The sequence below is a fragment of the Chrysemys picta genome, chromosome 11 (genome assembly GCF_011386835.1).
Source record: "Chrysemys picta bellii isolate R12L10 chromosome 11, ASM1138683v2, whole genome shotgun sequence".
Taxonomy (NCBI): domain Eukaryota; kingdom Metazoa; phylum Chordata; order Testudines; family Emydidae; genus Chrysemys; species Chrysemys picta.
In genome coordinates, this window is record NC_088801.1 from 41,541,987 (window position 1) to 41,561,924 (window position 19,938).

General features: G+C 42.7%; 1 protein-coding gene across 18 annotated transcripts in view; it reads right to left on the bottom strand.

Annotated features, from left to right (window-relative positions):
- The window catches only part of CHN1 (chimerin 1), a 146,363-nt gene that overhangs the window by 1,806 nt on the left and 124,619 nt on the right, over positions 1–19,938 (bottom strand). For all 18 annotated transcript variants that reach the window (XM_065561849.1, XM_065561847.1, XM_065561859.1 and 15 more), the window contains 4 exons: positions 11,860–12,033; positions 10,914–10,991; positions 9,597–9,734; positions 3,393–3,498 (listed from right to left, as the gene is read on the bottom strand). In XM_065561849.1, the coding sequence (XP_065417921.1) occupies positions 3,393–3,498; positions 9,597–9,734; positions 10,914–10,991; positions 11,860–12,033 (496 nt within the window). The remainder of the gene's footprint in view (positions 1–3,392; positions 3,499–9,596; positions 9,735–10,913; positions 10,992–11,859; positions 12,034–19,938) is intronic.

Here is a 19,938-nt window from a genome sequence, read left to right on the forward strand (position 1 = left end):
CCGCATTGGAGCCTCATTTGTAGAGGCCATCTAACAAATATGCTAAGTCAGTGCTTTGGCAGGCTTACCCCACCCCTCCTTGGCTGCATCACACAGCTCTTGGGTCCCTAATAGAGTGGGGTTATAAACTGCTAGTGCAGCTTTTGCCACCACTTGTAGCAACTTCCTATTGCTGGTTATCTGTAATGTAGGGTCCACCAGTGCCTGTTCCAAAGCTCACCATCTGCTATTATATTATCTTTGGGTGGACCACAGAATATAATTGACCACGTATGCACACAGAGCAGAATATATAGAGTATTCTCAGACAGTATATGGTTAAGAAGTGTGAAGACACAGAATAAATGTCTCCCCAAATTCTGGTTACTGGCATAATAGTAGTAAACAAAATGCTGTCTAGAGACACTAAACTTCTGCTTTGGTTTATGGCAGTTAATTGCCTTTCTCAATAAAACAAATTCAGATTTGTAAATGAGTTTGTTCGCAGACTAAACAAAGGACTTAATATACACTGCTGCTTTACCATAAAACAAATCTCCATAAGGATTCTTGTAAATGACTAAATATCCATTGGTAGGAAGTTTGTGGGTTATAAAAACACTTAAGTTCTTTCACATTGCTGAACTATCTAATCTCCTATGCTGAATAAAATCCCTTCAGGCTTATACAATGGTTGTCAGAATTTGATGTCCGCTTTTTTTGACATATTATTCTGGTATTTCCAAAACCCTGCTTCCTAGTTTATGATTCCAAATAAAGGATCAATGGCTAATTAGCTAAATTTTGCAACAAGCGAGTGAGCTAGCTGTTCCCTCACTACAACTCTTTTCAGTAAGTATATTAAACAACAGAAACTAAAAATAATTGAAATATTATAAATTGTGTTGCCCCTTCCTCCTTATACTTAGCAAATGCCAGCAGCATAAGAATTTATAAATTGATCTGCTAATCAGTAGATCAGCTACAACCTTTGAACAATAGGATATGAAAAATCAGCTTTACAAGTAGTAAAGTTTGCTTTTTAACTACTTTGCTGCTGGTCTTCCATTCCTGAGGCTATACTAATACATTCATTTGAAGTCCCATTGAAATAAGTGGACACTGACATATCTGGTCCAGAACATGCAGCAGCCCTGGGGTTGCATTTTGCTGGACATATTGAGCAGACTCAACAAATCCTACAGTGCAACTGTGTTTTCACTAAAAAGACTTAAAATGAAGCTATTTATACAGCAAGAAATGATTATTCATGACAATAGGCACATGTTGACAATAGGTACATGTCACAAATTAAAATGGGCACAGTAGTTAATATGCCAATTCCATTTTTTACTCTGCGGTTTCGTATATACTTTGACAACAGAAGGGGAATAGTTTCTTGCCTTGTAGATATTTATGGTACCTACAAATAGAATAAAAATTGGTTAGGCATATTACTATTATTTGCATCAAAATTGTGGGTTTTTTACTGGGCTAAGTCCTTAAGGCCTATGGAGAGTGCAGAAGGTGGGAAAAGCACAATGTCTGTCTATCTGTTTTAGTGTATTTTAATACTCTATTCTTTTAAGACATACAGTAACTCCTAGCTTAATGTAGTAGTTATGTTCCTGAAAAATGTGACTTTAAGCGAAACAATGTTAAGCGAATCCAATTTCCCCATAAGAATGAATGTAAATAGGGGGGATTAGGCTGCAGGGAATTTTTTTCCACCAAACAAAAGACTATTACACCTCTACCCCGATATAACGTGACCCGATATAACATGGGTTCACATACAACGCGGTAAAGCAGCACTCTGGGGGGATGGGGCTGCGCGTGCTGGCGGATCAGTGCATCAGGCTCTGACACGCTGCTCTGAGCAACGTGTTAAGGATGGGAGGCGGGCGGGAGGGGGGTGGGCAAGTGGGGTGGTGTGTGGCAGGCAGGAGGAGGGTGAGGAGGCAGGCAGGTGGGAAGACGGCGAGCAGGAGAGCAGCGGTTGGGCGGACGGGGGGAGGCGCGCCGGACAGATGGCGAGGAGACTAATGGGGAGGCAGGCGGGTAGGTGGGGTGAGGAGGCGAGTGGCGGGCAGGAGCGCTGGGCGGACAGTGAGGAGACTAGCAGGGAGGGCTGATTTGTCCCAGGCCCCACACCCCTCTAGGGATGGCTCCGACATGCCGAGGGGTTGGATAAGGGGCAGAGGGTCTCGGGAGGCGGTTAGGGGACAAGGAGAGGGGGGAGGTTGGATGGGTCGGGGGTTCTGAGGGGTCAGTCAGGGGGCAGAAAGTAGGTGGGGGTCGGATAGGGGTCAGGGCCAGGCTGTTTGGGGAGGCACATCCTTCCCTACCCAATATAACGCGGTTTTACCTATAACGTGGTAAGATTTTTTGACCGCGTTATACACGTATATATATATACACACACACACAGAGTATAAGTTTTAAACAATTTAATACTGTACACAGTGATGATGATTGTGAAGCTTGGTTGAGATCAGAGGGTGGGATATTTCCCAGGGAATGCCTTACTGCTAAATGATGAACTAGCAATTGGCTGAGCCCTCAAGGGTTAACTCGTTGTTAATGTAGCCTCACACTCTACAAGGCAGCATGAATAGAGGGAGGGGAGACAGCATAGCAGACAGAGACAGAGAGAGAGATGCGCATTTAAGTATGCTGACCTCACTCTAAGTACACTGCCTTGTTAAGTAGATCAGCAAGCTCCCTCCGTCCTGAGCCCTGTCGTGTGTCCCCACCGCTCTATGGAAGATGGGATAAGCGGGTGAAGGAGCAGGGGGAGGGGGACACCCTGACAGCCCCTCTCTTCCCCTCCACCCCCCACAGCAAGCAAGAGGCTCCGGGGAGTAGCTCCAAGGCAGAGGGCAGGAGCAGCACATGGCAGTGGGAGGAGGGACAGCTGAACTGCTGGCAATTGATGGCCTGCTGGGTGGCTGCCACACAGAGAACTTGGGGGAATGGGGAGCTGATAGGGGGGCTGCTGGTCCACCCTGGTTCCAAGCCCCAACCAGCTAGCTCCAACGGGCTGTTCTTCCTGCAAGCAGTGGACAAAGCAGGCGGCTGCCAAACGACATTATAAGGGAGCATTGCGCAACTTTAAACGAGCATGTTTTCTAATTGATCAGCAACGTAACAACAAAACAACGTTAACTGGGAGGACGTTAAGTGAGGAGTTACTGTATTTAAGTTTGTTTGTTAATTCTGCTATAACAAATGACACTGGAGAAATTGTAGTGCTGTGTTAAATTTACAAAACAACTCAGAATGTGCTTTATAGAAGCCTCTACAAGGCCCCAAATACATCTTATGGGGCTTACACAGACTTGTGTAGAGGCTGCAGATTGGTCTTTGTTTCAGATGAATTCATCTAATTTCTTTTAAAATAAACCACATACCTCTTTAAATGTGCCATGAGATACCTTAAGGTTTCACAGTGTGCAGGTGGCAGTAGTTTCAATGCTTCATGAAGTGTTTCCAACTGTTCATCAGGATCCATGCTTTCTGAAACAGAAACATTTAAATATCAGTGCAGACAATGCCAGACTTCAAGCAGAGAAGTAGAGACATGGTAGGTTTGGGGAGTGACAGGTCTTAAAGGAGTCCTCATGATTAAATCTAACTGTTTATCTCCAGATTATGTCAATGAGCTTTGGTTTTGCTTTAATCAATGTGCCTCCCCCTTTTTCTGGAAGGTCTCTTCTGGAATGACTCTGTCACAACAGTTTCCATGGCCTTCCCAATGCACTGTCAAGAACAATGTTAGAGGAGAAGAGCTGTGATAAGCTGTGACATGTGAATTCCTGTCCACTAGTAACTGAACTGAGTCCACCATGACATTCCTCATAGGTACTGAAAAAGCTGTCAAGATAGTAATTTGGACTACTGACTTGGACTAGTTTTGCACAAGTGACCTAGAGGTGAAATTCTGGTCCTACTGAAGTCTATTCGAGTTTTGCCATTGACTTCAATCGGTCTGAGATTTCATCTCTAGGGATCCTTTATCTCATTACCAATCACTCTCATAGATTACCTCATTCTCAGTAAAATAAAATTAAGGCTACTTTGAATTATGACATTGTCAAGTAAATAGGATCATTCAACACTTGGTGACAGGAAAAGAGGTTACTCATCCTGCACAGTAACTGTGGTTCTTCAAGATACTATGAGCGCTCTCTTGGGGTGTGTGTGTGCCCCAGGCACTCTCAATCTGAGATTTTTATTAGCACTGTCCATTTAGCCCTCAGATGCGCTGTTGGTATCTTCATGCCCTGTACCCAGGCTATATCAGGCTGCCTGGATGAACTGCCCCCTCAGTTACTTCTGCCCCGCCGCGTCTCAGGAGAAACTCTGAAGCAGAGGTGAAGGAGGGTGGGTAGTGGAGCACCCATAAGGGGACACATCTCAAAGAACCACACTTACTGCACAAGTGGAGTACCCTCTTTGTCTTTGAATAGTGTCCCTATAGGTGCTCCACTCCTGGTGACTCCTGAGCAGTATCCCCAGTAGGAGAAAGGGGCTTCAGAATTGAGTTCCAGCACAGGGGAGAGAACTGCATTGTCAACTGCAGCACCAGACCTGGACGCATCAACCAAGGCACAGTATCTAGGGAAGTTATGTACCAAAGACCATGTACTGGCTTTGCAGATTTCTGGAATGGGAACATTTTCAAGGAGAGACATAGATATAATGTGATCTAGTTGAGTGTGCTGAAACGCTGATAGGGGGTGGAACGTTGACAGCCTGGTAGCAAGTTATAATATACTCAGAAATCTATGTAGAGAGTCTCTGGGTAGAAATGGTGAAACCCTTACATCTGTTTGCAATCAAAAGAAATAGTCTATTGGATTTACGAAATGATTTAGTTCTTTCTAGATAGAAGGATAACACCCTTCTTATATCTAGAGTGTGGAGAACAGTCTCCCACTTGAAGTATGTGGTTTTGGGAAGAAAACGGGCAGGTATATGGTCTGATTTAGGTGAAATTCGGAAGTTACTTGAGGGAGAAACCTGGGGCCACAAGGACACCTTAACCTTGTGAAATGTTGTGAAAGGGGAGGTCTGCCATTAAAGCCCCAATCTCTCCGACTGTGGGCTGAGGTAGCTGCCACTAGGCTGTTTTCCTTGATAAATTCAATAAGGAGCAGGTGGCCATTGGTTCCAATAGGGGGTTTGGGAGGCTTTTGAGAACCATATTCAGGTCCCAAGCAGGAGCAGAAACCTTTATCTCTGGGAAGAGATTCCCCAAGCCTTTCATAAATCTTGTGGTTGTGGAATGAGCAAGCAGAGAAACCTTCAACGGCAATATGAAAGGCTGTTAGGGTTGCCAGGTGAACTTTGATGGAACCGAGGAACAGTCCCTATTTCTTAAGCTGTAGCAGGTACTCCAGAATGAGAGGATGTGGGGCAGAATCAGGAGCAGCATTGTGGAGTTTCAACAGTGGCTGAATCTTGTTCACTTCTGGAGGTAAGTAGCTCTGGTGGAAACTTTTCTTCTATTTAACAATATGTGTTGTGCCTCCGTAGAGCAGCATGATTCTAGCCCCATAAACCATCCTGGAACCACGACTTAAGGTGAAGAATGCCCAGATTGGGATGCGTCAGGTGTCCAGTTTCCTGAGAGAGGAGTTGAGGGATGGCTGGAAGATCTGCTGGAGGATAGAGAGTGAGGTGAAATGGGTAAGAGAACCACGGTTGCCTCAACCACACTGTGGCTCTGAGAATCACTCTGGCCTTTTTCTGCTTGATCTTGTTTATCATCTTGAGGATGAGAGGCGCTGGAGGGAAGGCATAAAACAGTCTGTCTGTCCAAGGCAAGAGGAGGCGTCTCCCAGTCAATTGTGACCTAACCCTCCCTCCCCCCCTTTGAGCAAAATAGGTGGCATTTTTTGTTTGTGGTTGTGCCGAAAAGGTCTCCTTCTGGAAACCCCCAAGTCTGAAAGATTCTGTGTAGAGCCTGATAATCCAACTCCCATTTGTATTCTTGAGAGAAGCACCCGTTGAGTGTGTCAGCAGTGACACTCTGTATGCCAGGCAGATACATTGCTGAAATCCTTATGTGATGCTTTATGCACCAATTCCACAACTTTATGGCTTTGGTGCAGAAGGAAGGGGATCTTGTCGTTCCTGGTCAATTGATATGACTGATAGATCTGTGTCTGATGAGAGGTAGGAAATGCATACAGGCATTTCTTATTGTTCTCAGCTCCAGGAGGTTGATATGGAGGATGGTCTCTTGAGGTGACCATTTACCCTGTTCTGTCAGGGAGCCAAAGTGCACCCCCCAACCCAAGAGAGATGCGTCTGTGGTTAGTCACTGTTGGTGCAAGTTGGAGGAAGGAGACCCCCTACATAGTGAAGAACCTTCCACCAGTCTAGGGAATGCTTCACCCACGGGGGAACTGATTCCTGCTTGCCTAGACTGTATCTGTTTGGCGACTAAACCGTTCTGAGCCACCCCTGAAAACAGCGGAGGTGTAATTTTGCATGCTTTGTCACGAAAGTGCAAGTGGCCATGTGACCCAGAAGTTGAAGGCAGTTTCTGACTGAGGTCTGGAGACTGTCAAGAATTGATTTGACAAGGCTTAATAATATTTGGAACCTGTCCACGGGAAGTGGTGCCCTAGATGTCAGAGAAATACCACTATAGTCTGGTGAAGCAGGTAAGCAGCCACTACTGACAGAACCTTTGAGAATACTCTCGGAGCATAGAGGCTGAAGGGGAGCACTTGATACTGGAAATGATTCTAGCCTAACACAAATCAGAGGAATCTCTTGTGAGATGGGTGCACCGCTATATAGAAGTATACATCCTGGAGGTTGAGAGCTGAAACCAATCCCCTGAATCTAGACAAGGAATTATAGTTACTAGGGTCACCATCCTGAATTTCTGGGGACTCATGAATCTGTTTAGGAATCTTAGATCTAGAATTGGTCTCCACCCTCTGTTCTTCTTTGGTATGAGGAAATAATTGTAATAGAAGCCCTTTCCCTTGTATTGAGGAGGTACCGGTTCTATTGCTCCTAAACGAAGAAAGGCATTTACTTTGTACCTTATTAGGGACTCGTGAGAGGGGTCCCTGAAGAGGGGCGGGGAAATGGAATGAGGAGGGAGGGAAGTACAGTGGATGGCGTAGCCCGATGATATTACTCCCAGGACCCATTTGTCTGAGGTGATACTCTCCCCTGCATTCTGGAAGTGGAAGAGCCTGTTGCCAAATGGGAGAAGGTAGGTAAAACACTGAAGCTGGCAGACTAACGAGGGTTGGAAATTCAGATCCTTGATGGTCCCATCAAAACTGGTGCTTTGATGATGCCTGTTGTGGAGCCACATTAGATGGGTTTAGAGAGTCTGTCACCCACTTAACAAGGTCCTGGAACTGGCAAAAATAATTGGCTGCAGATGGGGGGCAGGGGAGAAGTATCAGGGCCTCATCTGGCAAAGAGGCCGAGATGGTGGTCTGACTTGTGGCTTCTTTAGTTGCCCTGGACTCTTGCTCCTCAAATGTTTCTTCCTGCTGCTGGGGTGGGGAAGCTTGGGTCTCCCTATCGTCCCGATGGGATACTGTCAGGGCCCTAGAGAACTGCCAACAATAGGTTTCCCGGGGATCCTAATATGGCCTTTGAGGTGCATACAGGGGAAGGGATGGCATCCAGGATTATTAAAACCAGGAGTGATGAGCTTCTGGAGCACCTTCCATACCCCTTCAGGAAATGGGGTTAGTGTAAGGGTGTACCAGAGAACCCTGCACTGAAATGGAAGAAACAGAGGAACAGTCATCATCATCATCCTCTTCTTCTTTTAATGGAGGAGCTCCCAGAGAATGGGGCGGGGCGAAGGCACCAGAGATGTAAAGGGATCTGGAGATTAAGAAGTTCCCAGTACCAAGAGATGCTCAGTACCTGCTAACAATGGAGACTCTGGTTCAGCAGTCTTTGCCAGTTCCTTCTGGTATCTGAAATCCTGTGGTGTTGAGTGTTTGTCCTTATCCGACGGTACCAGAGCTGTGGAAGGCTTTGAGGTTGGCGCTGATGAGGTTGAAGACTTACATTGTACCATGTGGCAAGGGCACACAGAGTGGAGTCTGAGATGACGGTAATGACCCTATATGTTTTGTACTGTCCCCAGCTGACAATACCAAGGTCTTCCTGGAGCCCTGTTTAGTTTTAGAGCTGTGGCGTTTTCCCGCATCCCTCATAATGGAGAAGCATTTCCCACCCATGGTACCCAGCCTTGAGGAAGACTTCTCAGAGGCCATAAATCTGGCTGGAGACAGAGGCCTTTATGAGGGGTACTGGCTGGGAGAGGAACTATATTTCCTTTTTTGGAGAGGCTTTGGAGGAGGGCTCTAAGGATTTATCTTCCTAGGAAGAACAGGAGTACTTGTGGCACCTTAGAGACTAAGAAATTTATTTGAGCATAAGCTTTTGTGGGCTACAGCCCACTTCTTCAGATGCATAGAATGGAACATATAGTAAGAAATATACATACATACCCTGGTGAACGGGGCATGTCCATCACAAGGAGAATTTCCCCAGAGGGAGTCTCTATAACCAGAAAAGTTTTTAGGTTTTGTTTGTTTGTTTTTTTACACAAATGCATCTGATGAAGTGGGCTGTAGCCCATGAAAGCTTATGCTGAAATAAATTTGTTAGTCTCTAAGGTGCCACAAGTACTCCTGTTCTTTTTGTGGATACACACTAACACGGCTGCTACTCTGAAATCTTCCTAGGAGAATGTTGCAGGAAGGTGGAAGGGGCTCTAGAGGCTCCTGGAGACTCACGTCCAGGGGGATCCCGACCTGGTTCTGAAGCGGGAAGGCGGGAACGCTCCATCATGAGGAGTTGAAGTGTAACTTCCTAGTTCTTCCAAGCCCTAGGTTTCAGGACTAGACAGAAGTTGCACTTCCGCAGCATGTGCGATTCACCCAGGCAGCGTGTCTGTCTCTGACTGGGATGGCCTCTTTACATGAGAGGCAGCATTTGAACCCTGGTGAACTGGGCATGTCCATCACAAGAAAAATTTCCCCAGAGGGAGTCCTATAACCAGAAAAGTTTTTTGGTTTTTTTTTTGTACACAAATGCTAAACAAATACTAAACTAAACTAATAAGACGCTCCAAAACTACCATGGTAGACAAGAAGCGGACATACTAGCTCCGTCTCCAGATCAGGTGGTTGAGAAGGAACTGAGGGGGCGGTTTGCTTGCGCAGTCTGATATAGCCTTGGTACGGAGCACAAGAATATCAACAGCACATGTGTGGGCTGAATGGACACTGCTAATGAAAATCTCCTATTGAGGGTGTGTGGCGCACACCAAGAGTAGAGCACCCACAGGGACATTACTTTAAGAAGATCATATCTTTCCAGTATGTGTAGTGAAAAGGAAACATTTGAGAAAAATGGAGGAGAAACTGAAACAAAGATCGCTTAATACAACATTTTTATAATCTATGGCACATACTTAGTCCTGCTTTCATCTCAATTTATAGCACCCATGTGAAGCGCTTAAGTAGTACTTAATTAATAACACATGTTAAAAAACAAAACAGAGAGAAAAAGGGGCAGAAAGAAAAACAGGAAAAATGTTATTTTATACTTACTTGCAGAATCTATAAATTTTGGGTAGGCATCGTATGTGATAAGCGGAATTGGCAAATCCCTGAAGTACAATTTAAGTGCACCAGTGATAATATTGATATCTTCATACATATTCACAGAAATATCTGCTTTTTCCCCATCTGTGTACAGAAAGCAGCTGACATTAATGTTTTAAAAATATAAATAGATCTAGATTAATATTCAATGGAAAAATCTATACTGTTTAGCAATTATTAAGATCAGCACAGCCACAGCTTCTGGAGTATGTAAACTAACCAATAAAAACTGTTATTTGACTGTGAATTTCACTTTTTCAGGATAAAGCCTAATGCCTTTTGTACAGAGACCAGTCCTTTTTTCAATCTCAGGTTAACAAAAAAATGTTATGCACAAACCCGTGTGACTGTTTTAATGGTGACTGTCTTTGTTGTAAAAATGTGTTGCAGATCAACTATATTTGAACATATCACTTTGCCAAAAACACATTTGTCAGCACTGAATGGGAAATGAGGAACGTTTGCAAAAAGGAAAATGTTTTTAGTACTCAGTCGCTAGGACAGGCATGTGCTCACCCTCTCAGAGCAGCAGTGCTATTTATTCTTGAGTTCAGTGGGCACTGGGTAAGGGCCTGAATTTGTTCAGCACCTCAAGCCCAGCTAGGACCACATAGAAGGCAGGTATTACTTGAGCTCTCTTTGTGTAGCCCCAGTAGCCTGGAGAGGCAAAAAGGGATGGAATTTTTGGCTCAGTAAAAAAAAAAAAAAACATATGGGGAGGGAGCACCTTCCCGCCCCCGATTGCTACTGTGGGGTACTGCGGGTGGGAACTCCTTACTTCTCTCAATTGCCTTTGGTGGAAGAGGAAGGATGTTTAGCCCAGGGGTTCTTTATTATTTTGGAGCTATCATCCAGGGAGAGGGCTTCAAGTTGCACTGCTCCTTTAAGGTTCTTCTCCAGCTGACTCATGGTCCCACTGAGAGAGGAGCTTGGGGGTTCCCTAGTAAATCAGGGCAATAACTGAGAACGTTCAGTACTTTCCTACCCAATGACATCATTGCAAAGAGCCTAACTGTCATAGTCAGGCACTGTGGAGACACAAACTCTGCCGAAGGGAAAAGGGCAGCTTTTGGCAACACAGGCCAAAATGGGATTTGTGTGTCTTTCCAAGGGGAGGATACCCCTCCCCCCAGCATAACGACCAGCCTCTGCATCTGCAGAGCCCAACAGGCAGATGGAGCCTACGCTGAGGAACCCCTGGACTGAACAGAACCCTTCACAATGTGCCGGCAAAAAAGTTGCAGCAGATACTAAAGCAGATACCTCTGTCAAATGCCATTTTGACGTCTTCAATTAGGTCACTAAAGCCTGAAACTCTGTATAGTCCTTCAGAATTAAGACCTGTTAGGAGAGAACATTTTCACTTGATTAAAATTAGTATTAACTTTGCATCTCCCTTAAAACTGGCTTGTCCCTGGCCAGGTTCTTCACTTAAGGCAATGAGGCAACAAGGTTAGTTAGGTTTTAAAAGCTTTACTGGGTTTTTCATTTGGAATACAATTCACCCCATCCCTTTAACCCTGACCCTTACATCAACCGCATTGTTCGGCTCAGCTCCCAATCATTTTGTGTAATCATGTTTATGATAATGATTCCCGGGGGTGAAAAAACAGATTAGCCCAATTACAAGCTAATTCTTTTTAATCAGCTAATTGAGATTAACATATTAGATGTACAGTAAATATTATAGAAGCAAACCATATATTCTAGTAAAGAATATTAAATATGGGCTGGGAGAACAAGGAAGATGAAATATGTAAATACCGACTAGTTTAGTTATTACTGTGTTAATCTTTCTGATTAAAATACCATGGGAAATATAAAGAAGAGGAAGATGCACATGTACATCAATAAGATAGGAGATCATCCAAGACTGGAGTTTAACAAGCATGTAGTTATGTCAAAACAGTACTATATACTGTGCATCATAAAACACGCATTGCATCTGTCCATCTCTTATGTATTAATTAGAGTAGTCCTTGTAAGAAATTAAGTAATTTCAGCAGAGCTTTTAAAAAAAATCACAGATATTTGTGAACCAACAAATAACACCAAGTATGATATAAACTGTGTAGGATAATTGGCAGTCATAAAATTCCCCGTTTGAAACTGTTTTGAGCAATCATGAATTCAGCGAAAACCCAAATGACCCAGATCAATCTAAAGGGATTATCATTAAAGCAACCAAAGTCCATTAACGATGTCTTACCTCTAGATTCAATTTCTCTAATACACATGTCTACCACCATTGGCCTTTTAGTGATGTGTGCTTTTACTAGCGTTGTAAGGTCACAGCTGTACACTTTTTTGACATGCTTCAGATCTGGCTTGCAGTCATTTGGGACCATCTTGGAACACTGCTTGTGAACATTTAAACCACAATCTGGGAGAAAAAAAGAAAAGACAATTAACTCAATGTTGGGTGAAAATGTGCTGTAATGTTAATATAATGAAGAATGTATTACTTCTACAGGGTCTGATCCCGCAGACCTCATTCCTGTCAGGACCGCTCATGTGAGTAAGCGGAAAAGGACTGGTGCAGATTTTAAAGAACACTTAGTAGCTGAATACATTCCATTCTAAGATGCAAAACCAGACATTTCCTCTACTACAGGATTTAACAGAAATCAACCAATAGAAAATCAAATTGTCAAAGTCTATAATTCTCCATCAAATTGCATAGGTTTTTACAGTAATTTCAACAGAACCCTATTAGTTTAATCCCCATTACATTCTGTAGGACTTTTCCATAGGGGAAGAGATCTATTACTCTGTAATGTTTTTCTCTTCTTATATTTTATATGTGACTATTTCATGATCTAATCCCTTCCCCTGGTCTTTATATTTATTTTAGTCTTAGTTTACACTACAAACCACTTTCGGCGGCATGCAGTATATGTATAACTACATACTGCAGTCAAAAGCACACTGCATCCACACTGTGGTGTGTAGCTACACGGGGCAGTGAAAGGCTCTGGCAGATGGGAGGCAGCAGGCAAAGGCTTCAGCTGTTTCCCCGCTGCCAGAGCCTTTCCCTGCTATCTCCCCACTTCCAGAGCCTTTCTTTCCCTGCTGCTTACTCCCTTCCAGAGGAAGGGCTTGAGCATTGGGGGAGCTGGCAGAGCCTTTCACAGCTGCTGGAGCCTTTCCTTGTAGCGGGGAATGGCTCCAGCAGTGGGGAGTTGCTGGAGTATTCCCCTGCATAGGAGAAAGACTCCAGCTGTTGGGATCTGGCAGCCTTTCCCCTCTTCCCCCGCCCCCGCCCGGTCCACTGTTGGAGTCTTTCCCTGCAAAGGAGAAGGGGACCAGCAGTGAGAGGTAACAGGACACTACACAGCTAAATTGGGCCAGTAAAGGATGTCTAGGTACATACTCTGGGTGTATACCCACATCCTTCAGGTGTGTCTTGACTGGCTTAAACCATGTTTCACTGTCTATGCTGCTGTTTATACTTGTACTATGAGGGCTATGCATGTATGTACACTACACACTGCCAAAAGAGTCCTGCAGCGTAGACACACCCTTAGGGTTAGTTTGAGACATTTACTCTTAACCCTGAGCAGGGTAGGGGAGGAGGTATTACTTCCAATGTTGTTTCATAGACTGGGTTTTTGAAAGAGAAAGCCCAGAAAGCTGGCAATTCCAAATAATTCTATTGAAATTAAAATGAATTTGGGAAGAACTTAGTTAAAGAACAGTTCCACAGTTTCATCATAAACATTTTACTAATGAAGGTTTGGTTCATTTTAGAGTACAATTCAATTGAAATCAGATATGCAGAAAAAAACATTCATTCTGTACAAAAAGGAGCCAGGCATATCTATCAACACTAATGCTCCATCAGTAGGAAAAAAGTAGGAAAACCAGCAATAATACTAAAAGGAAGCACAGTGAAGACAGGCTGAGCAATGCAGTTCCTTCTAAGTTAATGGAATGTTCATATCCATGATTTGAGTCCGTAAGTCTTATGCGATGATGTATGAGCAGCATTTTGCCTTGTCTAAAGCCCAACCTAGTCCCTTCTGACTTCACTGGGAGTTTTATCAGGTCTCTGCTGTCTTGCAGAAGGGACCCTTGTCTTGCAAGATGCTGAGTATCTTGAACTTTCATTGGTAACTGGCAATGCAAATGTCACCCAGAGCCCAATCCTACAAAGTGACATGCTGAATTGCCGTAGCATAACAGCACAGAGCCTACAGTGTTCACTCGCTTAGGCCTTGATCCAGCAAAGATTTCCAGTGTGCTTAACTTTCCTACCATGAGTAGTCCCATTGATTTCAATTATTCATTGATCTCAAGGGGACTACTCAGAGAATTAAAGTTAAACATATGTTAGAGTTTGGAGGTTCGGGGCCTTGGTGAAGATTTACAGTATCCCTTCCCTTTCCTCTGCTCCCTCCCCCCGCAAATATCTAGTGTCTATAGAGGAGTCACCTTTGTATCTGATTATCATTGGTTTTGTTGATATTTTAATTTACAGTAAATAGTCCACAGATGCTGTGGTTCTCCTTTATACAACGGCAAAAGCCAGTGTTTCTATCTTAGTTTAATTCCAGCTCAGTCATTCATGTGCTATTACAAAAAGCACTTTGTTTTCTTAATAGGTTTGTAAAGCTAAAGAGTTTTGTCACTTAGAATTTATTGTAAAGTGCTCAATCTCTTGGTAACAATAAAAGTTCAACATGTCACATTCAATCAGTCAAAATTTATGAACCCTGTTCCAGACAAAATGACTGCTTACAATTCTATTTCACTCTTTAAGTGTAAGAATAGCTTCCTTCCATGAAGAAAAGAAAGTGGTCTTGTGATTAAGGCATAGGATGAGGACCCAGGAATTCTGGGTTCTGCACCTACTAATGCCACAAACTTCCTGTGTGACCCTAGGCAAATAATGTAGAGGACAACCTCCTCCTACACAGAAGACCCTGACCTAGCAGAACTGGCCCAGTGGGGCAGGACCAGAAGACTTGTGCAAGGAGAATGGCCCTCTGCACACTGCAGAGTTCTGTTCTGTTGGCTTCCCTCCACCCCAACACATGGTGGGGGTTGGAAAAATTACTGGGGGTGAGGACATATCCACCAGCCACTCTCTTTCCTGTAGGGGGAATAGAACCTCTACAGAAAGTGTTGTGCTTCTGAGACTTCACAGTATTTGTGGCACAGCATCACTCTATGGCAGGAGGTTAGGGGCCTAACCCTTCCTCATTGAGGCTGTGAAGAACTCCAGAGCACAGCCTGGTCCCTTGCATGCTTTTAGAATTTGGTCCTTAATCATCCTGTGTTTCAGTTTCTCCCTCTGTAAAATGGAGGGCAAGGAATTTGGGCAGAGAGGGACAAGAGACTGACTGGACGAGGAGCTGTGGGGGGGGGGGTACTAGATTGTCTGGGCAAGAGTATTGGGACTGAGATGAGAAGTCTAAGGAGTGGAGACAGGAACTGGCTAGGTGAGGAGAATGGGACTGGGACAAGGAGACAGGAGTGAGGCACTCCTGGGGCACGACAAGTTGGAGGGGATGGGGCACAAGGGATCAAGTCTGGATGTACCCTTGTGCATTAGCATTATGACAACAGTCTTCAATTACATGATCACATACTGTTTTTTCAACTATCTCATTCAGTGCACATGATGGACCTGCTCTGAGGCTGAATCATCAGGGCTGTCTAGTGAAGGCTGTTGTCTGGAGGACCTCAGCTTCATTTGTTGCAGAAGATGGAAGGTGGGTAGTGAGGGAGGGAGGGGATTGCAGAAAGAGAAAGGACAGTCTCCTGGTTAAGGCAGTTGAATGCTGCCATGAAGAACTGGATTCTATTCCTGCCTCTGCCACTGAGTTCCTGTGTGGTGGTAGGCAAGTGACTTCAATTAGACTTTTCACAGGTGGTCACTAGTTGCATGCTCCTTATCTGATGGTTGCCCAACTTGAGACTCTGGGCTGATTTCCAGAAGTGCTGCGCTCTCATATGCAACTGAAATCAGTTGCGTCTGAGAGAAACTGGGAATTTTGCTTTGAACAATGAAGTGCTATATAATGCTAAATACACTGAAAAAATCAGATCCTAGGTTTTTCAAATTGGGTACCCAAAATTAGTGAACACTTTTGACCTTAATCTCTTTGTGCCCTGGCTCCTTATCTGTACAATGGGGATAATACCACTGCCTCATCTCACAGGGGTATTTAAAAATAAATTCATTAAATGTTTGTGAAGCATTCAGATACTATAGTGAAAATCACAGTGGAAAAGCCCATGAAGAAATTAAAAATTCAGTCTTCAGAGCAGACATGAATAATGTGTAGTAAGTAAGGCCTGGGGCCACAACACTGAGCAACTAGGAGAAAACAAAATACAGAACAGCCGTTTGTTAAGTGAGCACCATTCATTCTGTGCCCAGAATGAGGCATGGGTCTTGGGGAAAAAACAGTATGTGATTATGTAATTAAAGACTACGATAATGCAAACACACAAGGGGGCTGAACTAAGAGTGCACGTGCAACCTTAATTCTGGCATTTCCTAACTTTTGAGTGATTGACTTTGTACTTCATAATGTTTTTAATACAGTTTTTGTATGCATAATTATCATATGTACTAAAATTGCTGCAAGAGCCACTCGATACAGCATACTGCAAGTAGTTTATCTTTAAAGATTTAAATATTAAACAGGGAGCAAAACATTTTGCAGAAAATGTTTATATTCTTAAAGGTCTGTCTCAACTGATGTGTGAGCAAGTTGAAAGGCTAACCCCCATTTATGGAATTGGGTTGGTCTTTTGAGCACACATCTACCCGCGCTGATGGGAGAAGAGATATCTTAGAGCTACAGTATTGTGAGAACAAGGATAATTAATTTTTAAGTATACAAGAATGAAAAACACGTATTTACAAATGTCCTATGCTTGAATTAAAACAATCTTTACATTTCCCATGGTCATCTTAAGGATATTTGCATACAGCAAAGTGAATTTTATTAAAATGTTTAGCTTGCAGGGACCTATTCAAGCTGAAATTCATATTTCTAAAAATCCAAATTTAATTACCTGTGTTACTGCTAACCCTTTTGGTGCCCGCTTCAAAGCCCAATTAAGTCAATGAAAAGATTCCCATTGATTTGAAGGGGCTTTGGATCAGGTCTCATTAACACCAGAAATGTTTTAAAAATCAACATTGCTTTTCCATCTTTATGCTCTTCATTTTTTACACTTCATTGGTTCTCATACACCAAAACACTGCTACAAGCGTTATAAACACTCCCGAGGAATATATCATGCTTTAACAGAAGTTTATAAAAGGCAGAGCACATTTCTATTACCATTATTATTATGCTTTGCAGGCTTTTTTTATTAAAAAAATAACAAAAGCTACGGTTTTGGTCCTTATCTGAGATTGAAGTCCTTTGACAAGTCAAAATTAATTTTTTTGTAACGTTTAAATGCATCATTTAAAACAAGAATAATGTTGCTTTTTAAATAAAGAAGTTGAAACGTAGCCATTTTGTTATGCTTTTGTCATAGGAAGGGTCCTTTCTCTGAGATCACAATACTCTGTGGAAGCAGAATGGTATTGTTTTAGTCAGTGGACTTTCATTTTCAGGACTTGATGAGAATTTAAGTTGGTGATAGTTACACACCAATATAAGAATGACTGTTTGCTTATTCAAGCAAGGTAAAAAGTGCATGAGTAACATGACAGGCTGCCTTCCAACAGAGTACTGCAAAATCCCAGAGCAATCCACTGTTCAAACTTTCGACAGTAGCGATATTCAGCCTAAATTTGGGAGGCTGGAACACAGGGTATTGTAAGACAAATTACAAACAATTAAAACAAATTGTCGTCTTTTTTTCTTAAATCCCAGAGTGCAGCACATCTGCTTTGCAACATCTTAGAGTCCTGCATTTTTAGGAGAGCCAAGAGAACGAAATCCTGAGTTGTATCGAGCACTCACTACTTCCACTGGCTTCAAATGCTCAGCACCTCTAGGGATCAGGCTCTAAAACCCATTTGGCATACTCATACAAGTAGTCCTGCTGATTTCAATTGGACTACTTGCATGAATACAATGAGCAGGCTTTAGACCCAAGAGTTTGTTTTATTTCATGCTTACGGCCAATTTCTACTTTCAGTTACAATGAAGTAAATCCTGAGTAACTCAGTTTACTTCAGTGGATTTAATGCTGATTTACACCAAAGGGTCTGATCCGACTCCTGTGGAGGTCCATCAGTGTCTTTCCATTGACTTCCATGGGAGTTGGGTCAGGCCCTAAAAGAAAAATTTGACCCTTATTTGTTAAAGCCACACAAATTACATAAAGTAACATATTGCCCAGTAAAGTCCAGAATAAAGGAAAGATTTAAAAGACCATGGGTGAAATCAAGGTCCCACAGAGGTCAATGGCAAAACTCCCATTGACTTCAATAAGGTCATCATATAAGTGGATCATTTCATTGGCTGGATTTGTAGTTGAGTATAGGTTTCTTTTGTATGTTATTGTCAAGCTGCAGCCATCCTTCAACAAAAAGTACATTTAGAAATTCATGAGCAGGTAGACAAGTTTACAAATTTCGGAATAAAACAGCCTTTATAGATGTTTTTGAACAAGTTTCAGGTAAGCTATACTATTTTTAATAGCATATTGATCTTACTCTAGGAGTCTGGATAGGCTGTGGTATTACTTTTATGAGGGATATTGCCTTTAGAAAAAGAGCCTGACATAGCCAATGCTTTTCTAGGAAGCTCAGAAAAAGATTTCACAATTTTTCTGAAGCAACTAATATTGACTTTAGTCCATTGAGCTGAAAGAAGAAATAATGTGATCATATTAATGCATGAGCAGAGCCCAAAAAATATATGCATATTAATACTGCCCTATGAGTACCCATTACAAATATTTGCTGAGAATAAAATGCACATAGCTATGCTGTTGATTTGATTTAGTCAGTTTTAGATTTCCTTTTGCTTATGATTTACTGGTAAATGTGGCTGCTGAGCATGCTCTATTGAAACTATATCACATGGAATATACTTTATAATTATATTTATAAATTAAGATGAAAGACATTTATATATTTTGTCTTTCTGAGGGGACGGTTTAAGGTACTGAAAGATAGATTTACATTTTCCTCTAAGAGTTCCAAGAGAGTCTCCATAGATTTATGATAACGGCAGAGTGGTGTGGGAAAGAGGCAGGAGGCCTGGGTTCTATTCTTGGGCCTGGCATTAAATCACTGTATCACCTTGGGCAAGTCACTTAAGACTTGTTCCTCAGTTTCCCCATTTGACACAAGGGGATAAAACCACTACCCACCTTTGTAAAGTACTTTGAGATCTGCAGGTGATGAGTGCTACATAAGAGCTAACTATTAGTATTGCTTTAATGAGGGTGAACAGATATAAAGGAATTTGCCCCAATAAATTATTCATCAAATAGTAGCTTTCCTTTTATGGTAGTTAAATTCTCTTTTCTTTAATATAAAAATTAAAGTTTACTCTCTCTGCAGTGCACATAATCATTTACTGTTCTTTAGTTTTACGAGCATTGACAATTAGCATTACTTGTAAATGCTATGATACCCATAACAAACACCATTTGTTGACATACTGTATTGATCGGACAGGAGCCTTAGTGCAACTACTGATCTGGGCTGCTCTTCTAAGTGGCACAAGGACAAAAACAGGTCTCAAGCATACATGATATGCCCCCAAACTGCCTTCCCTACTCCATGGTTCTCTGGTAATGAGTAGACTGTCTATTCTGCCAGAAAACCACCTCCCACCCGTGATGGCTTCCGACCACAAATGGTATCTGCATGAGTCTTTCTTTGCTCATGTTCCTTCCTCATGCTGTCCTTTAATGCTGATAGCCTGTGCTCTTAAATGTTAAGTGTACAGTGCAGGAGCAAAAGCAGTGTGCTGCAAGATGAACCTACCCTTGCTTTCATGTATTATAGGGTCGTGGGAGAGGGGGAAATGTATTATAGGGTTGTGGGAGAAGGGAGGTAGAGAGGAAAAAACAAAACAAAGACAGACAGAAGTTGCTTGTGCACCCAGGGGAAAGTAGACGGAGAAAGAAGAGGGGCTTGACTGTATCTTTAAGGCACAGTTCTGAGTTGGTGGAGGAATGGAGGCTTAACTGGACAAAACTGAGTCTTAACTTTGGAAATAAAAAAATCATCTTGTTTCAAGAAGTGCAGAGGAGCAACAGATTAATCATGAAACCTTATCAGTCAAAATGGCAGCCACCTGCTCTTCACAATTCTCTCTCACAGGTTTTTTAGTCTATGTGAGACAAGTTCCTA